At 38.9% G+C, this 23,186-nt stretch overlaps 1 protein-coding gene and 1 long non-coding RNA gene across 4 annotated transcripts in view; one reads left to right on the top strand and one right to left on the bottom strand.

Moving 5' to 3' along the window:
• The window catches only part of LOC109923248, a 114,134-nt gene that overhangs the window by 32,014 nt on the left and 58,934 nt on the right, over positions 1-23,186 (bottom strand). Inside the window, exon 6 of the long non-coding RNA XR_007263846.1 lies at positions 21,982-22,071. This is a non-coding gene — a long non-coding RNA (uncharacterized LOC109923248). The remainder of the gene's footprint in view (positions 1-21,981; positions 22,072-23,186) is intronic.
• The window catches only part of LOC109936989 (constitutive coactivator of PPAR-gamma-like protein 1 homolog), a 119,558-nt gene that overhangs the window by 78,895 nt on the left and 17,477 nt on the right, over positions 1-23,186 (top strand). For all 3 annotated transcript variants that reach the window (XM_048606180.1, XM_048606178.1, XM_048606177.1), the window contains 4 exons: positions 4,553-4,802; positions 11,302-11,416; positions 16,920-17,129; positions 20,405-20,585. In XM_048606180.1, coding sequence (XP_048462137.1) covers positions 4,553-4,802; positions 11,302-11,416; positions 16,920-17,129; positions 20,405-20,585 — 756 coding nt within the window. The remainder of the gene's footprint in view (positions 1-4,552; positions 4,803-11,301; positions 11,417-16,919; positions 17,130-20,404; positions 20,586-23,186) is intronic.

The following is a 23,186-nucleotide window of genomic DNA, read 5'->3' as shown; positions in this document are numbered from 1 at the left end:
TTGCCTCTTCCCATCCCTACTGCCAAAATGCTTTCACCTCACATTTCTCCATATTAAATTGTACCTGTTGCATGTCCACCAATTATGCTGGCCTATCTAAGCCGTGTTGCAGACAGTTTGTTTCATCCTCACATTTGTCACTCCTTCAAGTTTGGTGGTATCAGCAAAGTTTGAAATTTTACTCCATATCCCAAGCATTGACATTTGCAGAACACTGCTGCCTAACGTCCTGTAGGCTGGAAAACAAAACAACTTTCCATGACTCACTGTTTTGTCCTTTAGCCAATTTTTTTATTCAATTGCACACTCCCATTCTATAAGCTTCAACTTTATTAGCAGATTTTTATATGGTAGCTTGCCAAATGCTTTCGTAAAATTCAATAGACAACATCCATTGTGTTTCCTTCTTTGCATTAACCTTCTCTGCTTGAATTAGGTTAGTAAAGCATGATCTTCCTTTTACAAGTCCATGCTGGCTGTCCTTAATTGATATAAACCTGTCCAAGAGCCTGTTGATTTTTTTCCCCATGATAAAAGGTTTCAAAACCCTGCCTACCACTGATGTTTAACTAACTGGTCAGTAGCTGGTGGACTGCCCTTACACTCTTTCTTGAACAGGGGTGCCAGATTTGTTACTTTTTTCTGTCTTCTGGCACTTCCCCAATATGTAGAGCAGCTTAAAAAAATTTAGGCAAGTGAGAATTCACTAGCCTTGTCTGGAACCTTTAAGCATAAATCACTGACTTTATCCCAAATAGAATACATTCCACGGCTTTGCACCCACTTTCTACCTAAATGCTAAGAAAATTTTTGGGAACCCTTTATCTTGGCCACCATTCAATTCTTGTACATGTGGTAGAGGCTTGTGACTAGTGGTGTGTCGCACGAATTGGTGCTGAGTTCAGTTGTTTGTAATTTATATGAAACAAGTTGGATGAGAACATAGGAGGCATGGTTAGTAAATTGCGGATGACACCAAAATTGGTGGTATAGTGGACAGTAAAAAAGATTAATTGAGAGTACAGTGGGGTCTTGATCAACTGGGCCAATGGGCCAAGGAATGGCGGATGGAATTTAATTCACATCAATGCAAGGTGTTGGATTTTCCTAAGACAAACCAGAGCAGAACGTACACAGTTAATGGTAGTGCCCTGAGGAGTGTTGTCGAACAGAGAGGCCAAGGGGTACAGGTGCATAGTTCCTTGAATGGGCGTCACAGGTAGACTTTGGCATGCTTGCCTTCATTGGTCAGAGCTTTGAGTACAGGAGTTGTGACATCATGTTACGGCTGTACAAGACATTGGTAAGGCCACATTTGGAATAAAACGTATAATTCCGGTAGCCTTGCTATAGGAAGGATGTAATTAAACTGGAATGGATGTAAAAAAGATTCACAAGGATGCTATCAAGACTGGAAGGTTTGAGTTATAGGGAGAAGCCAGGTAGGCTGGGACTTTTTCTCCAGAGTGCGGGAAGCTGAGGGGTGATGCTATAGAGGCTTATAAAATCATGAGGGGTATAGATAAGGTGAATAGCCAAGGTCTTTTCCCCAGGGTAAGGGAGTCCAAAACTAGAGGGCATTGGTTTAAGTTGAGAGGAGAGAGATTTCAAAGGGACCTGAGGGGCAACTTTTTTCACATAGAGGGTTGTGCATATTTGGAATGAGCTGCCAGAGGAAGGTTTGGAGGGAAATGGGCCTAATTCAGTTTAGGAAACCTGCTTGGTATGGACAAGTTGGGCTGAACGAACTGATTCTGTACTGTGTGCCTCTGACTGTATGAGGAGCTGAATATTAATGGAGAAAGAACAGTGGGATTTAAGGGCCTTTGTGTCTGAACCACAAAAAGCCAGCATCCGAATTCCATGGGAAATAGAAAGAATGTTGGCCTTTATTTCAAAGGGTAAAAATGTAGGAATGTCTTGCTAAAATTGTGCAAGGCACAAATCAGACCACACTGACTAGTTTTATCTCCTTACCCAAGGAAAGATGTATCGGTATTTGGAGGGAGACCAGAAAAGGGTCAGTAGGTTGATCCCAGATATGGAGGGATTTTTATATGATGAAAGGTTGAGTAAGTTGGGCCAGTACTCATTGAAATTTAAAAGATTGAGAGTTGACCTTATTGAAACGTATAAAGTCCTTATGGTACCTGACAGGGTAGATGGAGAAAGGTTGTTTTCCCTGTGTGATAGTCTAGAACCAGACAGCACAATCTTCAGTATAAGGGTTGCCTGTTTAAGACAATGAGGTGCTTTTTTACTGAGGAGAGGGAATCTATGGAGTTCTTTCCCACAGTAGTGACTAGATCATTAAGCATGTTCAAGGCTGAGAGAAACAGATTTTTATTCAGTAAGGGAATCAAATGATTGTGGAGAAAAGGCAGAAAAGAGAAATTGAGGATTATTGGATCGGCCATGATCTTACTGAATGATTGAAAATACTTGATGGGCTGAATGGCCTACTTTCTGCTTTATGGTCTTATTAACAAGGGTAAAACTGCATGGGTTTGCTGAAGTATCTGCTGAAAGGTAACAACAACTTTGCACTAACTAAAAATGGGTAGAAAGCATGTAATTGTGGCAATATATTAATAATTTATATGACCAGCTTTGTGCAGTGGAACATGAACAATTAAGTTTTCTCTCAGGAGTTATTACTACTGTTATGTTCCATGAATGTCTTCCATAGGATTGGATGTAAGAATTCAAATCCAAGTTCTGGCTTAGAACGAGGGGATAAATAGATCACATCTTCAGATATAACTTGCGTCCCCTTTGCATTTGTGGTGTTGAAGATGCATGTGTTGTTGCTGTTGTGCATTTAGCTCTGAGCCATTTTTATCACTATATATAGATTTAGCCTTTTTAATAGAATCTGAAATTTCCCTTTTCTGCTCCCTCAACTGTCATGTAGGTGATCTTCAAACATAAGTCTAGTTGCCCCTTTCTGTGCAGCTACCTTTTTAGCTGGATTGCAGAATAGTACGATTGTTTTTCTTTTTAGCTTTTGTTGGCTCTGCATCAGAATCAAATATAAAGAATTAATAGCAAAATGCTATAGATGCTGGAAATCTGAACTAAAAATACAAAATGCTTACACTTTTTAACAACAACCTGAAATGCTACCTGACATGCTGAATGTTTCCAGTATTTTCTGTCTTTATTACAAATAATTCAAGCTTCCAAAACAGATTGCTAGGGTTTTCCCTAAACAATTCAAAACTTAGGCCATCAATCTCCCATTATTCAGTATTACAGATTCCACAGAAGCTGGAGAGGGTTCAGAAGAGATTTATCAAGATGTTGCCGGGTATGGAAGGTTTGAATTATAAAGAAAGGCTGGATAGGCTGGGACTTTTTTCACTGGAGCGGAGGAAGTTGGGAGACAACCTCATAGAAGTTTATAAACTTCTGAGAGATATAGATAGAGTTAATGGTAGTTGTCTTTTCCCTAGGATGGGGGATTTCAAGGTTAGGGGACACATATTTCAGGTGAGAATAATGAGATTTTAAAAAGACATGAGGCAAGTTTTTTACACAGAGGGTGGTTTGCATGTTGAATTAACTTCCTGAGGAAGTGGTGGGTGCAGGTACAATTACAACGTTTAAAAATATTTGGATAAGCGCATAAATAGGCAAGATTTGGAGGGATATGGGCCAGGAGCAGGCAGGTGAGACTAGTTTAGTTTGGGATTATGTTCGACATGGGCGGTTGGGCCGAAGGGTCTTTTTCTGTGCTGTATGACTAAGTGGAGTGAATTGCATGAGTCAATAAAAAATGTTTCTGCCATCCATTTCATGTATCCAATGCACTGTCCCCATCACCTTGTCAGTATCATAGTTGCTTTCAAGTCCTTGCTGACTGCCTGATTTTTCTTTTGACTGCACTGAGCAAGGCAACTTCTGAGATACCTAAATTGGCGTTTTCATTCATGAGTAAAGCACAATGTAATGACCCAGTGGTTAGAAAATGCGCAATTTAGCATTCAAAATCGAAACTTAGTGGAGAGTTTAACACTTGAAAAACTCTCAGTTTTTAAGTAAATTATTTAAGGATTCACAGAAGGCCATGTTAAAGGGTGAAAAGATAGTTGTGTCTGTCAAAAGTGGTAAATTTAAAAAAAAAAAATTCAAAATGCTTCCGATTTCAAAGAAGTGTGTTAAAATCAAAAGCAGAATGAGAATACTTAAGTTGAGGAGAAAGTGTCAATGAAAAAGTAAGCTGGTGGATAAAGTGACACTGGATTCGCAAAGGTGGTGCATAGTTCGTTGTGTTTCTGCACTGTGGAAATAATTAGGTGAAACGATGATACAAAGTGACAAACCGTTCATATGGTGCAGTCAACAAGTGCTGTAGACACAAGAAATAATAAACGTATATTTGTACCTTGGGAGTTGCATGTTGCCAAGATTACAATAGTGAACTGTTATCAGCTGTTCTGTTGGCACTTAAAAATAAGTTTGCAAGTTCTTTCATTAGGAATTGAAGTGAAACCTCCAGACACAAGGATTTAGTGCAGAAAATTCAGTTAATTTCATTTATGTTTTTCAGTTCCTCCAGTTTTAGTTAAAGAGTGGGCCGCTTACAAGGGGAAATCGCCCCAGACTCCAGAACTGGTAGAAGCACTTGCTTTTAGAGAGTGGACATGTCCAAACTTAAAGAAGCTGTGGCTTGGAAAAGCTGTGGAGGATAAAAACCGAAGAATGAGGGCATTTCTTGCCTGCATGAGATCAGACACACCAGCTATGCTCAATCCCTCAAATGTCCCAACACACCTTCTGGTTCTTTGCTGTGTGCTACGGTAAGGGAATAACATTCAATAACAGTGAAAGTCAACAGTTTTTTTTCCCACTATTGCATATTTTAGTGTGTTTTTGTACAATGATATTTATCCTTTAAAGTAATATTTGAATATGCACATTTGTAAACTATAATTGTATTGTTAAAAAGCATTTCTCTCAATCTTCAATTCAATTATTTTATGCATCATATTCTTTCCTACAATTTATTTTAAACAGAGGTTAATGCTGTCTAGTTTTTACATTTCACAAAGACATGGCTCTTACAGTATACAATATATTCTGGGGAGAAAGCATTACACTTTTGTTTCACTTTGATGTCTGTTAAATTGTGTAAATGTTTGAAAGCTATGGCTGCAAAATTTATAAGTCTGTTTCACTGGTGAATCTGAAACCACACTATTTAAGATGGGAGAAAGAGGGAGAGTGGAATCTATCGACCTGTAAACTTGATGTCTTATCATAGGGAAAATGTTGGAATCTAATGTGAAGGATGTGATAACAGAACATTTAGAAAATAATGGAAAAATTGGACAGAATCAACATGGATTCATGAAAGGGTTGTCATCTTTGACAAACTTGGAATTGCTTGAGGATGGTACTTGTAGCATAAATAAAGGAGAGCCAGTGGATGAGTATTTGGATGTTCAGAAGGCTTTTTATAAGGTCCCATACAGAAGTTAGGTACAGTCAGTTCTGCTATAACGCAATATTTGCTTTCCTGTGCAACATCGCGTTATAGAAAATCGCGCTATAGAAATGATGAGGCCTATGGGAAAAGTGGCATTGGGGCAGACCACCATAAAATATCACTCAAAATCGCTCAAAAATCACTTAAAAGCCTAACACGAAGGATAGCACAGTTTGAATAAATATTTAATTCATATCTAATAATGAAATAAAAGTAAATTTAACACCTTACCTTGGAAAAAATGTCAAGATGACTTGATGAAGAGGAGGTTTTGAGGTTGCTGTGCTGTTAATGCAGGGGCTGAGTGTCATCGTCATTATCATCATCGCCTTAAATAATAAGCTTTAAAGCTGTTATTGCACCCTGGTCCATGAGTTGAAGGAGAGAGGTTGCGTTTGGAGGTAGAAATAGCACTTTGATGTTTTCAGAAAGCTCACCAATGGGGGAGGATGGCTTGATGCATTATCCAGGATGAGGTGAATCTTGAAATCGAAGTTCTTTTTCCTGCAATACTTTCTAACAACATCTTCCAAACCAATGACAAGGTCACAAAATATTTGCCCCCTCATCCAACCTCTCTTGCTTGACCTAAAGTAGACGCCTAGATTAGATTTAAGGTAACCTTTCAAGGCTTGTAGAGGTTAAGCTTTAAGTCTGCACTGGCATTGGCACCCAGCAGCACAGTCATATGATGCTTTGCCACCTTTAAGCCTGGAGCATGTGCTTCATTCATAGCAATGTAGGTTCTTGATGGCTTTCACTTCCAGTATAAACCTGTCTTATCCAAATTGAAAATTTGATCTAAGTTGTAGCCTTCTTCATCAATTAATTTTTTCACTATGGGAGGAAATGCCAATGCATGCTCCTCATCTGCATTGGCAACTTCTCCACATAACTTTGTTATGAAAGGCATAGCGGTTCTTAAAACCAGCAAACCAGCCACTGCTAGCACTAAAGGCAAACACGTCTGTAGGATTTTCAGCTTTTTTTAAATTGTATCTTCATAAATTGATAAGACTTTTTCTTTTATGGTGAGAAGAGTGGTCCCAGATCGCTTTTTCGTTTGATCTTCTATCCACGCACTTAGAAGCTGCTCCATCTCCTCAAGTTCCTTTGTCCGTGACCTCTCAGATTTGCCAGCACTCAGACTTGTTCCAGCAATACAACTTGCTTTAATTTTTTCTGCTTTGTCTCTAATGATGCGTAAAGTAGACTCCTTTATTCTGTTATGTGAACTATATCATATGTTCTTTTATTACACACAAAACACTTCATAACATCTAGCTTCTCTTCCAGTGTTATAGCCTTTCTTTTGCGTTCACCACCCGCAATTTTATCACCAGGACGCTTCTTGCTAACATTCTTGTCACTTTGTCCTGGTATTTTCGTGGGTAACATGGCAGAACTTGCAAAAAAAAACTAAAATCACGGAGTATTGTACCTCTTACGGAAAGCGCTTCACAACAAAGTCTGCAAACAATCATGTGACGCCGGCACGGAGACTCTTTTGGTGCTAACATTGCACATGCTCAGGACAAAGCCCGCAAAACGATCATGTGATGTGGACACGTAATCCACACATCGCTGGAATCTCATTATAGCTGACACAAGTTTGCATTTAGAAATAGTGTTCCCCTATTCGTCAGTCATGTTATAGCCAATTCGCATTGCTGGAACACGCATTATAGCAGAACCGACTGTACATACAATTAAGGTGCATAGGATTGCAGGGGAATGTACTAGTATGGATTGAGAATTGGTTACTGGATAGAAAACAGACAGTAAGAATAAACAGATCATTCTCAGGGTGGCTGTTACTGTGGAGGTACCACATGGATAAGTGCTAGGTGACAACTGTTTACAATCTAAGTAATTGATTGGATGTAGGGCCCAATTTTAATATCTCCCCATTTGCTGTTGATACCAAACTGAGTGAGAATGCAAGTTTGAGAATGGTGCAAGGAGGCTTCAAAGGGACTTGGCTAAGCAAATAAGCATGACAGATGGAATATAATGTTAATAAATGTTAATAAGTTCCAGTAGTAAAAAACAGAGACAGAATATTACATGGTGAAAGATTGGGAAGTGCAGGTGTCCTTAAGCCACTAAAACTACCATGTAGGCATAACCAGTAATTGGAAAGGCAAGAATTGCGTGTGTTGATACATTGTATTAGAGACAAAAAAAAAACTGCAGATGCTGGAATCCAAGGTAGACAAACAGGAGGCTGGAAGAACACAGCAAGCCAGGCAGCATCTGGAGGAAAGGAGCAGTCAAAATTTTGGGTATTACCCTCCTTGAGGACCGAAGAAGACTAATACCCGAAACGTTGACTGCTCCTTTCTTCCAGATGCTGCCTGGCTTGCTCTGTTCTTGATACATTGCATATGGAATGCCTATTTATAGGGGCATGTTTCTCAGCGAAGCCTTTAAACTTCTAATCTCCAGTATTTGCTCCCTTACTGCATTGGAATGGGAGAAAGCCATAATCTTGTTTTCTTGTTTCTCGGTTAATGTTTAGACAGGAATGCCATGAAAGTACTTGCTAAGGATTATGCCAAGTACCAGTAGTTGAATGAATGTTTAGGAGAAAATCTGACCCATTGACGGTTTTCATTTTGTAAATATCATGAACTTTTCTTGCCACATTGCTGCTGGCATACTATCACCCATTTCATGGGGATATGAACGCAGTAGAGATGTCTTGTTGCAGTTGTATAGAGCTTTGTAGAGCTGTCACTTGGAGCATTGTTTACAAGTTTGGCCTCCTTATTTTGGGAAGGGTATATATGCCACAGAGGAAGTGCAACAGCGGTTCACCTGAATCACTGCAATGGTGGGATTGTCCTGTGGGGAGAGGTTGAGGAAGCTGGCTCTGTATTTTCTGGAGTGTGAAAAAAATGAAAGTTGATCTCATTGAAACTTGCAAAATTCTTACGGGGTATGACAGTGAATATAGATAGGATGTTTCCCCTGGTGAATTGAGAAGCAGGAGACAGTTTCACGATAAGGCACAGGTCGTTTAAGTCTGAGGTGAAGAGAAAGTTCTTTGCTCAAAAGTTGGTAAATTTTTGGAATTTCTGTCTTTCACTGAGCATTCACAACTATCTTTGAGCATGCTCAAGACAGAAGTTAAATAAGTTTCACGAAACTGATAACATTAAGGGATATGGAGATGGCGTGAAAAAATGGAATAAAGCAACCCTAATCTCGAATGACAGGATAGACTCAATGGGCCAACATGGCCTATTTCTGTTCTATATACCAAGCAAACAAAAACTAGGGATTAGAGGCTTAAAGGATAGACTGAAACTGATGCAGCTGTAAATAGCTGTTACAGTATGGAATATGTCAACACATACACTTTTGAAATGAAGTCAACAATTAAGAGATTAGTGCTTGAAAAATAAATTTCAGAAGTGGTATTGAATTTTGCAACTTCTTTGCAGAACTGGCCTAGCACTTAGAGTCATACAGTATGGAAACAGACCTTTCAGTCCAATTCATCTATGCTGACCAAGTTTCCCAAACTAACTAGTCCCATTTGTCTGCATTTGACCCATACCCCTCTAAGCCTTTCCTATTCATGTATTTATGCAAATGTCTTTTAAATGTTGTAACTGTACCTGCATCTACTATTTTCTCTGGCAATTCATTCCACATAAGAAACACCTGTGTGAAAAAGTCGCCCCTCAGGTGCCTTTTAAATCTTGCTGCTCTTGCATTAAAAATATATCCTCTAGTTTTGGACTCCCATTTCCTAGGGAAAAGACATTGTCTATTCACCTTGTTTACGCCCCTCATGATGTTATAAACTTCTATAACCTCCTACACTCCAGTGAAAAAAGTCCCAGCCTATCCAGCGTCTCCTTATAACTCAAACCCTCCAGTCCCAGCAACATCCTTGTAAATCTTTTCTGAACCCTGTCCAATTTAATAATACCTTTCTTATAGCAGGGTGACCAGAACTCCAAAAGTGACCTCATCAGTGTCCTGTACAGCCTTAACATGATGTCCCAACTCCAATACTCAGTGGTCTGAACAATAAAGGCAAGTGCGCTAAATGCCTTCTTAATCACCCTCTCTGATGGAACTTTCAAAGAACTATGTACCTGAACCCCTAAGTCTCTCTTTTCGACAACACACCCCACTTACTGTCTAAGTCCTGCCCTTGTTTGTTTTACCAAAATGCAATATCTCTCATTTATCCAAATTGAACCCCATCTGCTACTGTTCAGCCCATTGACCCAATTGATCAAGATCTCTTTGTAATCTTAGATAATCTTCTTCCCTGCCTACTAGACCACCAATCTTGGTGTCATCTGCAAACTTACTAACCACACCTCCTAAACTCTCATCCAAATCCTTTATATCGATAACAATCAACAGCTTTTGGTTTATTTTATTAATTTTTAGACAGGAATGCAGCGGAAATACTGCTAAGGTTAAACACGGTAAAATAAATGGTTAAAATAATGTTTAGAATTTAGACTGGCCTGCAGAAACTTTCCTTTTTTTCCCAAAACTCATGAACGTTTCTTGCCATATTGATCAAATCACTGTAAGGATATTGAATGCCTCTGTAAAGCTGATAATTCCACATTTTGTTCACTGACAAACTGTTCTGAAAGATTATATATGAATTCAGGTATCATTGTATCATGAACAATTGTTTGGAAAATGGTTAGAAATGTAGACATGTTTAAACTAAAAATATTGAAAATCTATGCTTATATCAGATGGGATGTCTTTATTTAAATAGCGTGATCTTCTTTGAAGATTTCTCTGACCAATTTCTCATCAACAAACTGCCCCTCAATGATATCATCCAAAAGCACATATTAAATTTTCACATGCATGCTGATGACACCCAACTCTACCTCTCCACCTCCTCTCTTGGCTTTCTCCACTGTGGCTAAATTATCAAATTGCTCATCCAATATTCAGTATTGTATGATAGGACTTTTCTCCAATTAAATATTGCAAAGACTGAAATCATTTTTCCAGTTCCGGCTCTAACTTTGTTCCTTTTGTAACTGACACCATCTCTCTCCCTGTTGATAGTCTGAAATTAACTCAGTCATTTTACTGCCTTGGGATCATATTCAATTAAGAGATGAACTTCTAACCAAATATTCACGCCATCACTGAAGCCCCCTATTTCCACCTCCCTAACTTTGTTCGTCTTTGCCCCTGTCTCAGCTCCTCTGCTGCTGTAACCCTCTTTCACGCCTTTGTTACCTCTAGACGTGACTATTCAAATGCACTACTGGCTGGTCTTCCACATGCTACCCTCTGTAAACGTCAAGTCGTCCAAAACTCTGCTGCCTGTGTCTTAATTCACAGTAAGTCCTTCATCTGTCACCTCTGTGCTTGCTCAATTTTAAAATTCTCATTCGTGTTTTCAAATCTCTCCATGGCCTTGTCCCTCCCCATCTCTGTATTCTCCCATCAGCCTCGTAGTCTTCAGAGATATCTGCATTCATCTAATTCTGTTCTCTTTAGCATCTCCATTTTAGTAGCTGCACCATTGGTGGTGTCCCTTCAGCTGCCAAGGTCCTAAGATCTGAAAATTCCTCCTGTATCTCTCCACTTCTCTTGCCTCTGTTCTTTAAAAAACTCTGTAAAACCTATATCTTTGACCAAGTTTTTGGTTGCCTGATCTGTTTTTTTTTTATCATATTTTGATTTATAATGCTCCTGGAAAGCAAGTTGGAATATTTTATCATATAAAAGGTGTTGTATTAATCCAAGTTTTTGTTGCTGTACGCTGAAAATTGAAGCTCATCCCTTATATATATCCCTTATAGATACTTGTTGCAGTGGCCAGGAGTGAGGATCCTTCGTCGCCATGAACTTGATGCATTCCTTGCACAGGCTTTATCTCCCAAACTTTATGAACCAGATCAGCTGCAGGAACTTAAGGTAGTCAACACAGTTGCTTACGTGTTTTTTTCTAATCTAATTAGCTTGTTCAGAGATGTTATAACACACCTCTGGAGCAGGTGCAACTTGAGCCCAGGCCTCAATAACGAGGTTGCTTATTCAATTAAAAACAAAGGGCGGTAGATAAAACTGAATTGATGTTTTATTAATTTGCATTGAGTTTGCATGTTTAGTTTATTACAATGAAATAAATAAAGTCTAAATAGGAAATTAGAAAGACATGGTTTTCTGAAGAATACCATAAGTGAAATTGTTACGAAGTGCTTTCTCTTCATTTTGTGACATATTACAGTTTTAACATGTTTAATTTGTTTATATCACTGCAATCCTTGTTTGGCAAAATCAAAACTGTGCCTCTGTTCATGTAAATACTAAGTTAATTTACTGTCTTGAGTAAGGTGTTGAAGGGGCTGATGCTGAGTGAACATACTTGAATTTGCATCTCAGATTGCATATGAAGCTTCAGTTTTTCTGCTGCAATGGACTTGTTAACGTCATTGAGGTCCATGGGATCAAACAGGCAGTGACTGCTTAGGTAGGAAATTGACTGAGTAACAAAGCCGAGAGTAAGAACGAACTGCTGCTGTGGTGTTTCCAGGGTTGGTGTTGAAACTGCTGCTCTTTTTGATAAATACTAATGGTCTAGAATTCAGTATGGCATAATTTCAGAGTTTGAAAATGGTACAAAACTCAAGTGCAGGACACAGTGACAGCAATAATAGACCTCTGGAGTGTATAGACTGGTGAAATAGGCAGTTGCACGACCACTGAAATCTAACACTGAAAAGATGTGAAGTGATTAATTTTGCCAGGAAGAGTGAGGTGTGCAGCATGAGCTAAATTGATCAGTTTTACATGGCATGCAGGGGTGCACCTGAGGGTGCATTTACACAAAATTGAAAGGTAACAAGTTGGTTAAGAAGCCTATAAGAAAGGTCTTTATATGTGAAGCAAGAAGGTGATGCTAACCTCATGAAGCACTTGTTGGACCCAGCTGTAGTGACCAATCTGAGCACCACTCTAAGAAGAACGTGAAAACATGAGAGTGAGTGCGGAAGAGATTTACTGGAATATTACTGAAGTGAAAGACATCGTTTTCTTTGGGAAAGTAGAGCAGTTGCAGTTTTTCACCTTGCAGAAGAGAAAGTTAAGGGGCAATTTAACAGATATGTTCAAAATCACAACGGGTTTTAATGGAGTAAATAGGAGAAACTGTTTCTGGTAGCCAAAGGATCAGATGTCAGAGGACAGGATATTTGACAAATGAACAGGGGAAATGTGGGAATTTTAAAATTTTATCATGATATCATCGGACTTTCATTGGCAGGAAGAGTAGTGAATAAAATTCAGTAATGCCTTTCAGAAGGAATTCTGATGTATACTTGAAGTAGGAAAAATTGCAAGGAGATGGGGAAATGGCAAGAGAGTGGAACTAATTGAATAGCTTTTTGAAAGCACTCACACAGACATGTTGGGCAGAATTGCCTCCTATGTTGTTACATTGTAATTGCAAATTGTCCCCATGTGTCCTGCCATTTACATTGGAATCTCCCAAATTTAAAGCAGGCATAAATATGTATGAACAATCTGGATCAAAGAAAACACAAAGGCTCTACTTTTATTTTTGAGTCTAAAAATGAGATTTTGGCTCCTTTTAAAAATTATTCATGCAGGTTTTGCATAGCATGTTTAACAACCTGCAATGTTCTCAATTTTTCATGTGTCTTATTACTGTCAATTAAGAAATCAGAATCAGGAGTTTGTCCAGTGAGACTTGAAAATGTCATTGCCAAATTGAGAAACGTCTGAACAAACGCAGATTGGCAGATGCTCGGATTTGAGAGCTGGGGAGAAAGCGTCAGTAGAGGAAACTTGTTTAGATTGACTCAGAAGATCAATGCAATTTGGTACATCCTCGTAACTCACCTACACCCAGAATTCTATAACCTTTTAAGCCACATAATGTTATGAACTCCAATTACAATGCAAAGGCAATACCTGGCCAGGATATTTTGTTCTTCACACTGGAAGTCTGTTATGTCATCAAGTGCATCTGGCAGAAGTCATGTGACATCACTATTAACCCGAATCCAGAAACATGTGAAAGGAAGTCAAAGGTATAAAACCAAAATGTTTTGTTGGAAATCTGAAACAAAATAGGAACTACTAAGCTCATCAGAACTGGGCAAAGTTAGAAATAGTTTTTAAGCAGGTGAAATGGTGGAGGATGGAAAAAAGGAAAGGGGAACGTCTGTAATAGGGCAGCAGACAGGAGATGTATTTGGTCTTGGTCTTGTTTTTTATCTTGTTTCAGCTTTGTATCTACAACTTCATTCATTATTTCCATTATTTTCCCATTCACAACTCTCCTAGCCACATTTTGAGGCTCCACTGCCCCATTGCCACTCCCTTTGGTGTTTCTTTGCATTTTGGCATTTTAAATCTTGTAAATGCTTGACCCATATAGTCTGTCACCATTTCATCCCAACGTCTAAATGCAGTTCTTTCCATTTTGGATCAGTTTTGCGTAAAATTTAATGAAACAACATTGAAAATGAATTGTTCAATGTTAATATTTCGAAGACTATGGAAGCTTAGACAATGTTAAATTGACAACTCAAGATCATGGTTTTATCTTTCAGAAATTACAATTACATGATTTTGCTTTAATCATGCTTTTTTTCCGACTGGTTCTGTAGCAAGGTAGCAAGAATTTTAACAAGAGCACTTCTGCTGAAGATATTTGTGAAAAGCCATTTCAAATTAAACTAGACCTAAGTTTGCTGAAGTTATTAAAAAAAAAAATTAGTTTTACTAGTTGTGTGGTTTGGAAAGTTTCCTCCTAGAATGCCCTTCATCTTTCTACTTTTAATCAACTAATCTGAGATATGGTAATAAGAAATAATATAAATATTCATTGTTTAGCATTTGAAAGAAAATTCTTTGAAGGACTGTGTCTAGGAATTCACAGTGAAATAATCTCAGTTGATACCATGGGTCCTAAATATTAACCCTGTAAGCAGAGATTTGGTGCAGGGTTGTGGAGGACTTTAAAAAGGACAGGATTTCTCCATTGAACTGGAAAAGCTTGCATAATATTTAAATGTTGAACATTGCTTGCATACCTGCTGTTTACTGTTTAAGTAATGGACTATACACAAACCAGTGTGACCTTTGAATGAAGAGAAATCACATACTTGGTCCCAATGTCATTGGGAGGGAGTTCCAGGATTTTGACTCAGCGATACTGAAGGAATGGCAATACATTTCGAAATCTGTAGGTCGAGGGGCTTGAAGGGGAATTGCAGGTGGGTGGTGGCCCCATCTATCTGCTGCCCTTCTAGATGTTTGTGGTTACAGGTTTGCAAGGTCCTGTCTGAAGAGACTTGGTGAATTTCTGCATCTTGTGGATAGTACAGATTGCTGCTCCTGAGCGTTGCTGGTGGAGGGAGTAAATGCTTATGGACGTGGTGCCAGTCAAGTGGGCTGCTTTTTCCTGGATGTGTAGCTTATGTTCGAGACTGCAGCAGCAAATTGCGTTGCTGTATTGTGTGGACAGCCTCCTGGAGCATAGGACCAACCTACCTTGGGAGTTCTAATTTGGAGGAACTTCGGTAATTGTAGTTACAGCTAGATGGTTATGGTTAGATTAACAATTAAACATTACAGAAATAACATTAAGGCTTACCAAAACTGAAGTGCATGATTTTACAAGACTTGGCAATGTATGCTGAGAACACTCATTTGTTTTAGTCCTGTTGTAAATCATAATCCTTGCATTAATTATTACATTTTTAAAAATGTCTTGTCTGAGTTTTAGACTTTCATTTCAAAGTTACTTAGTTAATTTCTGATGAAATAATTATGATGCATATGTATAATCACTTTTCTGTAAGATTTATATTAGCGGAGTTTAATGCTTATTACAAAATGCAAAACAAGTTTTAACATGTTCTTCAATCTTTTTCTGAAATTGCTTTTTGTTTGTTTGGGAATTATTACAAATGGTCACATAATTAATCCCATTCTTTGGGTCGGATTTTGCGGCCCTGAAATGGGACCAAAGTAAGGAAGAACAGCAAAACAAAAAAGACCTCTAGCCAGTGTAGTTGGAAGTCCTGCCTCCTTTTCAGTTGCTAGCCATTTAGTAGGTTGCGGAGCAGGTGCTTGCCAGCCCCTAGCAAAAAGCCTAATGTCAGACTCTGCAGAATTTTCACTGAGCCATGTTGCCTATGGAAGCTCTTTTTGACCATGTCTAGTGAGAAGAGGTTGGAAAGATCATGGAGGCTGGACTGAAGGCCCGCAGACCCCTTGAAAAGGTTAAGGTCGAGGATTTTTGTCAATTAAGGTCGTATTGGAGGCAAGTTAGCATTGAGGAATGCCAGTAAGTGAGGGGATAAAAGCAGGGGAAATTACTCCATACATGGGCTAAATGTTGGACAGATTCTGATTTTTCAGTAGTCTAGCCCAAGGAGTCTCATGTCTGTCTATTTAAATGCCAACAACTGAGGCTCAGAATATTTCCAGCACTTGTACGGGATCATCGAACCACTTGAGAAAAATAGTGGGTCCACTCCTGTTCTGTCAGTCAAGTTAACTTCATTAGGAATAATTAAGTTGTGTGCACACACGCCTCCAGCATTGTGACCTTCCAGTGGAAAATCCTGTTTCCTGGCAGCCTGGTAACAGAAGTGGAATCACTGTGTAGTATCAGTCCTGCTTTCAGTGGCAAAATCTGATCCCCTTTTCTGGTTGTACAATTGGTTTCCTACTGTACTAGTAATGCAGAGTCTGAACTAAAAATACAAAGAATTTGATTTCAGAGTTTTGCATGTCAGCTTAATAATGTAAATTCAGTTCTCAAGTAAGTCTAAGTTATTAACTGTTAGATTGTTGTTTTGAAAGAAAAATCCCCAACTGGCTACTGATGTCCTCTGGGAAAGAAAATTTGTTGTTGTCAATTATTTTGCTGTATATGTATAAATGTCATAAACTCTTAACTGCCATCTGTAGTGGCTACATAGTGATGTAAGAAAGGCCCGTAATTGTCTGCTCAGGAAAACTGGGCATTAATCACTGGCCTAGCCAATGGTACCCACACCCTAAGAATTCACTTCAATAATCTTAATGTGGAATCAAGATAATGAAGTTACTCTACAGGACTGTCTTCCTGTAAACACCAAAACATGTAGGCTAGGACATCTGAACATCTGTGGATCACCATCCATACCAATTTCAATCAAGAATGTGTTGACAACAGCCGGATAACTGATGGTAGGAGGAAACGCCATTTAACATACGTATTAACATACCTATCTCTACTCTGGTGAAGCCTATTATTTGAGTTCAAGAGAGAAAGTTGTATCTTCAGTCAAAAGTGCCAAGTGGATGATTCCATTGGTTTCCTCTAGAAGTTGGTAGTATGCATATATTATTGCCAAACAATTCATGTCAATTTATCCCTTTGTGCTTCTTTTTCCAGATTGAAAGCCTAGATCCCCGTGGTATCCAACTTGGAGCACTGTTTATGAGTGGGATTGATATGGCATTATTTGCAAATGATGCATGTGGGCAGCCAATTCCGTGGGAGCATTGTTGTCCATGGATGTACTTTGATGGCAAGCTTTTCCAAAGTAAGCTTATAAAAGTGAGCCGGGAAAAGGTGCCCTTGATTGACCTCTGCGATGGTCAGGTATGAATAATTAAGTTATTAGTGAGAATATTTTGATTCTTGTTTGATAATTTATATAATTTTGTACACTTGCTGATAGGTATTGAACTGAGGCTGGAAAGATCAACTTTAGAAAATAAATTCAATGGCAGTTGATATTTTAATTGCATCTGTTTAAGTAGTACTAGAGACAATTCTGAAGTAGTTGCATTTGTACAATAAAAAGCAAGACAAGAGTTCAATATCTTACAGAGAGTAGGAGTGCTGCCTGAAGCTTCCATGGGTAATTGAACTATTCTGAGTACAGAACCATATGGAACAGAATAATCAACAACCTCATCCTTGAGCTGAAATGAGTTGAGCCAAGGTGGGGAAAATCAGTCAATGTTACTGATTCTGATTGTTGACTAGTGATTCATTTGAATAAGGGAGTGTGTTGTGAATGTCTGGAGCACATCAAACCTGGCTGTGAGACCACCTCACCACTATTTGAACAAATGGTGAATACTTACTGTCATAATTTATTCATGAAGCTGTCCCTTCACTTAAGTACTGGAAGGCTGTAGGCATCAGCAAATATAAATACACCAATTTACTTTGAAGTCAGAAAATGTATCACTGGTATATTTTGTATGTGTATGCTACAAGATATTCACATTTGTACAAGTTGTGAAATATCTTGACAGCTTTTTTTATGCCATCAGTTTTTTGAATAGACTTAGTACACTGGGGTCTTTTTCTCCTTCAGATGAAATGAAAATTACAAATTAATCAATTCAGAAATTAAGTAGATATATTTAATCAAGGGCTGTATTTGGATAGAGGTTCCTAAACTGAAATGTTTGGGGGTTGAGGAGAGCAGTGCATGAAAAGGACACAAGCAATCATTAACAAGTAATGCATGCAATTCATATGTTCTCCACTGTTACCATTATTGCAACTCTTTCAGCTTCCTTAGGCTGATTTCCTGCCTGTCTGGCAGGTATTTTCAATATTCTTCCATGTAAATGTGTTTCTTTCAGTAAAAATTTGAGTTGTTTTCCTCCTGGTCTGTACATTTGTTCAGCATATTGTTTGAAAACACTCATGAGCTTTGTGTGTGGCTGCTACTATGAAACAATGGAAAAATAACAGCACATCAGTGACCACCTGACTCTGCTTCAAAAAGTTATTAAACTGTTCTTTGTCCTGAGTTCCCACTATTGAACTCTTCACAAGCCCATGGAGACTCATGATATGTGGAAGGTATGGATAAATAGCTCTCCTTTTAAAATGTATCACCCTCAATAGTGACTTTATTGTCTAGTGCTCTGCATCTTCCTGAAAAGCTTATTTTTCCCCTGCATAGATTTCATATTGCTTCGTGTTTACTATAATTTTAAATTGAGTGTTAGGTTTATAAAGGCTTGCAAACATGAGTTCCTGATATTTTCACAGAATAAAATAAATTTATACTTTACTTCCTCCAAAGCATTTCCACAAAATATGCCCTATTCTACCCTGCCTCCAGACCAACCTCAAGCAACCTGACCACATGCCTAACCTCTAGTTGTAATTTGAAGGGAATTATTCCTCTTGCGTCTAGTTTGCATCCCATACACAGGAGAGGAGGGGCTTGCAGTTTACCTTTAGGTTAATGTTACACTGTGTATAACATCTAGAAAACTTCACCAACCTGTTTATGGTTAATTTGCATTAATCGGGAGTGTGCCTGGATTAAAACATGGATTTTTGGCAAAGTAATGCCAGAAAATAACTAGAATTCATACTGAAATTCAAAGATATTGGGGGGAAGAATTGAAAGCTATGGCAACAGAACTGCTCTGTATTGTGGATTTTTAGCTACATTTACTTTAACATAAATTATGCCAAAAACACTTTTCTCGAAGGGATTTTGCATGGTTCCTGGAATTCAGGAAGGTTTTGAGGAAAAATAGTTTTGAGAACTTCTGTATTGAGATGGTAGAACAACAGTCTGATTCACAAAGTGTCTGATGTGTGGATTTACATCTGAACTTCCTGTTTTAGCCAGGTACAGATGAAGAATTTTCCTATGAGAAACTGTAAAAGATTCCTGGTTGACAAAATGTAGTGGTGCACTTTCAAATTGTAATGATTGCTTGTGTCCTTTTCATGCACTACTCTCCTCAACCCCCAAACATTTCAGTTTAGGAACCTCTATCCAAATTACTTCTTAGTAACAGTTTTGCCTGTGGAAAGGAGTAGTCCTTTTTTCCAGCAAAACTTGTTTATCCAGACAACTTAACAATGCAAATGCCTATATTTCTGCTGGCGCTTACCCTGACAAGCCTGATCAGGAATCTACAAAACAGTAGTGAAAAAGGCCCATCAGTGCTGGCTTGTGTCTTGGATGGTGGGTGTCTGCTCAAATGAGTAGGAAATGGTGTTAGGTGTGTTAGAGTTGGGGGTTCAGTTAAAGAATCATACAGAAGCTAGTGTACGTTTTTAAACTATTAAGCTTAACGCAGCCTCTGAAGTCCCCAAATTTTAAGGGGCGTTCTCAGTGGGTTTGAGACATGGGGATTGCCCGTCAAATGTTTCAATTTCCTGGGCAATTCCGACCAAGTCATTTGCATCAGAAATTCAGCATGGTTCAACACACAACTCCAGTCTACACAGCACCAGTAGCTGTCTGGCCATCTGGGCCAATATATTTGGGAAGTAAATATTGTTTGGGATCATTGGTACAAAGTATAAATTTTGGGAATGTCACAAAATATTTGGGAATGTTGGTTTGCAGTACAATGTAATAAAAGGCACTAGGCTATTATTGCAATATTTTTAAACTAGGTATTTAGTTTGTATACCATTTTTTGTATGTAAGGCAAACATTTTATTAATTGGCACCTATGAGACCAGGAGTGTGCCGGTTGATCAAATATTCCAGTTAATAAAGAGGTCCACAAATCAATGTAAAGACATACACTAAGTAATAGAAAGTTAATGCAGGGGGTATACGCATTACTGTTATACATTATCTACAACATAACTCTCATAAATAATAATGCAACTTTGCCTTAAATGAAACTTAACAGGAGCGAGCCTTCTCACTCGCACCCTGACTATTGGAACATTGCAGAGATCACAATAACAGTAAATTTCTGGTATTTCAGGTATATAATTTTTGCCAGTTTACCAAGTGTGCCAGTTCGTAAGGTGCTGATTAAAACAAAATTTATTGTACTTTATCTGATGCTTTGGGGAGCAGGCATAATACAGGCAGTTGAGAATGGATTCTGTACTTAGAATCTGTACTATTTTGTGATTAATTATAGGCTGATCAAGCTGCGAAACTTGAGAAAATGCGTCAGAGTATTCTGGAAGGCTTAAACCTTTCCAGGCAAGCTCATCCCATTGCTTATCCTCCTCCAGCCATGCATTTTTATCCAGCTGCAGTTTATCCACGGCCTGTTGGACCAATCCTTACACATCACGGTAGAGGGAGAGGCTTGGGTGGTAAGCAGCATTACTGTTTTGTCTATACTGAAGCTGAAATCTCAGCAATGTTTTACCCAGCAATGACTTTGTATAGTCTGTAACATTTTAACCTGATGTGTGGGGAATTGTTTGTGTGTTTGGCATAGTTGAATATCTCACTTTTGGTTTTGACTTGTCAAAATTAACAGGTTAAATAGCTACCATGGGAAGTTTGATGTCTCTTTGTGTCTAAGAGACATTCCGATTTATTTTAATTCCAGTAATGTCCTATTTCCTAGATTTGCAGTTAGATAACTGCAGCTAGCATTCACATGAGGAGTCAGGGTGGATTAATATTCGATCAACTCCAAAACATTATGCTAGTCTCAAATTCTCAATTTTTAAGCTCTCTACCCAGTAGTAGTTTTCAGTCAAAAAATAACAGTGCCAGTAACTTGCTTTTCAAGGTGCCTTTTGATTTATCAAGATGTCGTCATTGCCATTTGTTGCATTCAGAATCTTAAAATGTGTGTTACCAGAGAACCACAGAACCCCTACAGTGTGGAAACAGGCCCTTAGGCCCAACAAGTCCACATCGACCCACAGAGCATCCCACCCAGACCCATTCTTCTATAACCCACCTAACTTACACATCCCTGAACACTAAGGGCAATTTAGCATAGCCAATCCACCTACCCTGCACATTTTGTGCTTTGGGCTGTGGGAAGAAACCGGAGCACCCGGAGGAAACTCACGCAGACACTGGGAGAATGTGCAAACTCCACACAGACAGTCGCCCAAGGGTGGAATCGAACCAGGGTCCCTGACGCTGTAAGCCACCATGCTACTCCAAAATAACTATCTTAAATTATCTTATTTATGATCCATTTTCTAAATTATAAATGTTTGCTAGAGAAATTTTCCATGGAGTTTGTAGTTTTGAAAGGAGTATCATTTAAAACGTTACAGAATAGAAGGGATTTGGGAGTATTTTAAAAGTCCAAAAATGAGTATGTTTGATTTGGGTGGGAGGTGAGGAAATGGGCCTGTGCTCCTCCATCCTCTCCATTTCTGCTTTTAATACATGAGGAGATTGTGTCTCCCCATTTTAACATGTTTGTATTTTTAACCACTGTATTGGGAAAAGGCTAGCAAACAAAAGGACATAAGATAGCTGGATCCATCAGGTAAGTACTTTTACAACTCTGGTTGCGGTCAAGGTGGAATAGAATTGCTTCCTGCGGACCTAACAAACTTGCTTGTTAAAATGTGTGGTCCCATCAGTGAGCCCACTACTTGTGTTCCTCAATCTCGTTTGCAACCTCTGACTCTTCCCATGATTTCCCAACTCTTAACCCTTTTTTAAAACCAACGCACTAGAATCAAACCATCAGCCACTCTGGACCCAATCTCTACTAACAAATTCCAAACTCACCTGCTCCGAATCTGCAAACTTATAGCGTTTACCAGTCTGAGGTAGGCAAGTTTATAAATCAGGCTTGCTTCTGGGTGAGGGCTCTTATTTCTTAAAAAAAAAAAAGACATGCCATGTTAAAACTTCATGGTTTTCAAAGAATTATTATTATTATACTATAATTCCTGTCCCGTAACTCTGAGGATCCTACCGTAATGAATATTGGACCATTATGTCTGTTCCAACTCTTTGCTAGAACAAAGGAGAGATTATAGAAATTAGGCCTGTTTTCTCTATGCACGTTGATTTTTGTTGATACTTATTATTTGCTGATGGGCAAGTTTATGATTTCACAGATACTGAGGATGTACTGTATATGGAGTTAGGCCACAGATCAACCATGATCTCCTTGATTGGTGGAATAGGCTCAAGGTGCTGAATGGCCTACTCCTGTTCATTTGTAATCTAAAACAAATCCCTTTGTTCTGTGCTGTCTACATTTCCTTTTGTTTCAGCTACTTCAGATTATGTTGAGTCTATTTTTGAGCCCATCTGCCAAAGGATCAAGGCTAAAGTTTGTTCTTTGATGTTGGCACCATAACTGCTGATCAGTGCCAGTGCCTAATTTCAGTGTTTGTTAGAAGGCTCATATTCTTTGCAGGAATAGAACTCCATGAAACCAGTATAGTCTAACTTTTTATATCTCCGCAGTGAATTTAATATTATCAAGCTATTTGAATGCAATTTGCGCACTCGCTCTATTTTGGTCCAATAGAGGACATATTGCCTCCCCATTAGAGAACTGGACTTGAGCAGGAAATTTCCCCTCTCTGTGCTTGGCTGACTATCATGCTTAATGTCCGTTTATAAAAGAAAGCTTTGGAGTTGACGAGCAGATTTTGGTAAATATCTTCCAGTGCATGTGGCAAATCGCCTTTCTTTGGAGAAACTAATTCTGACTGAGTGACCAGGTTGTTCTGGTCTATGACTTGTGCCCAGATGACTTAATCTCCTGGATTAGCAGAGATAGCAAGAACTGCCGACGCTGGAGTTAGAGTCAACATAGTGTGGAGCTGGAGGAACACAGCAGGCCAGGCAGCACCAGAGGAACAGGAAAGTCGACGTTTCGGGTCAGGACCCTTCTTCAGAACTGGGGAGGAGGAACGGAGCTGGGAAATAAATGGAGGGAGGAGGGGTGGGGCTGGGGCTGGGGCTGGGGGATGGTG

The sequence above is a fragment of the Rhincodon typus genome, chromosome 16 (assembly GCF_021869965.1).
Source record: "Rhincodon typus isolate 14 chromosome 16, sRhiTyp1.1, whole genome shotgun sequence".
NCBI lineage: Eukaryota > Metazoa > Chordata > Chondrichthyes > Orectolobiformes > Rhincodontidae > Rhincodon > Rhincodon typus.
This window is presented reverse-complemented; position numbering and strand designations above follow the sequence as displayed.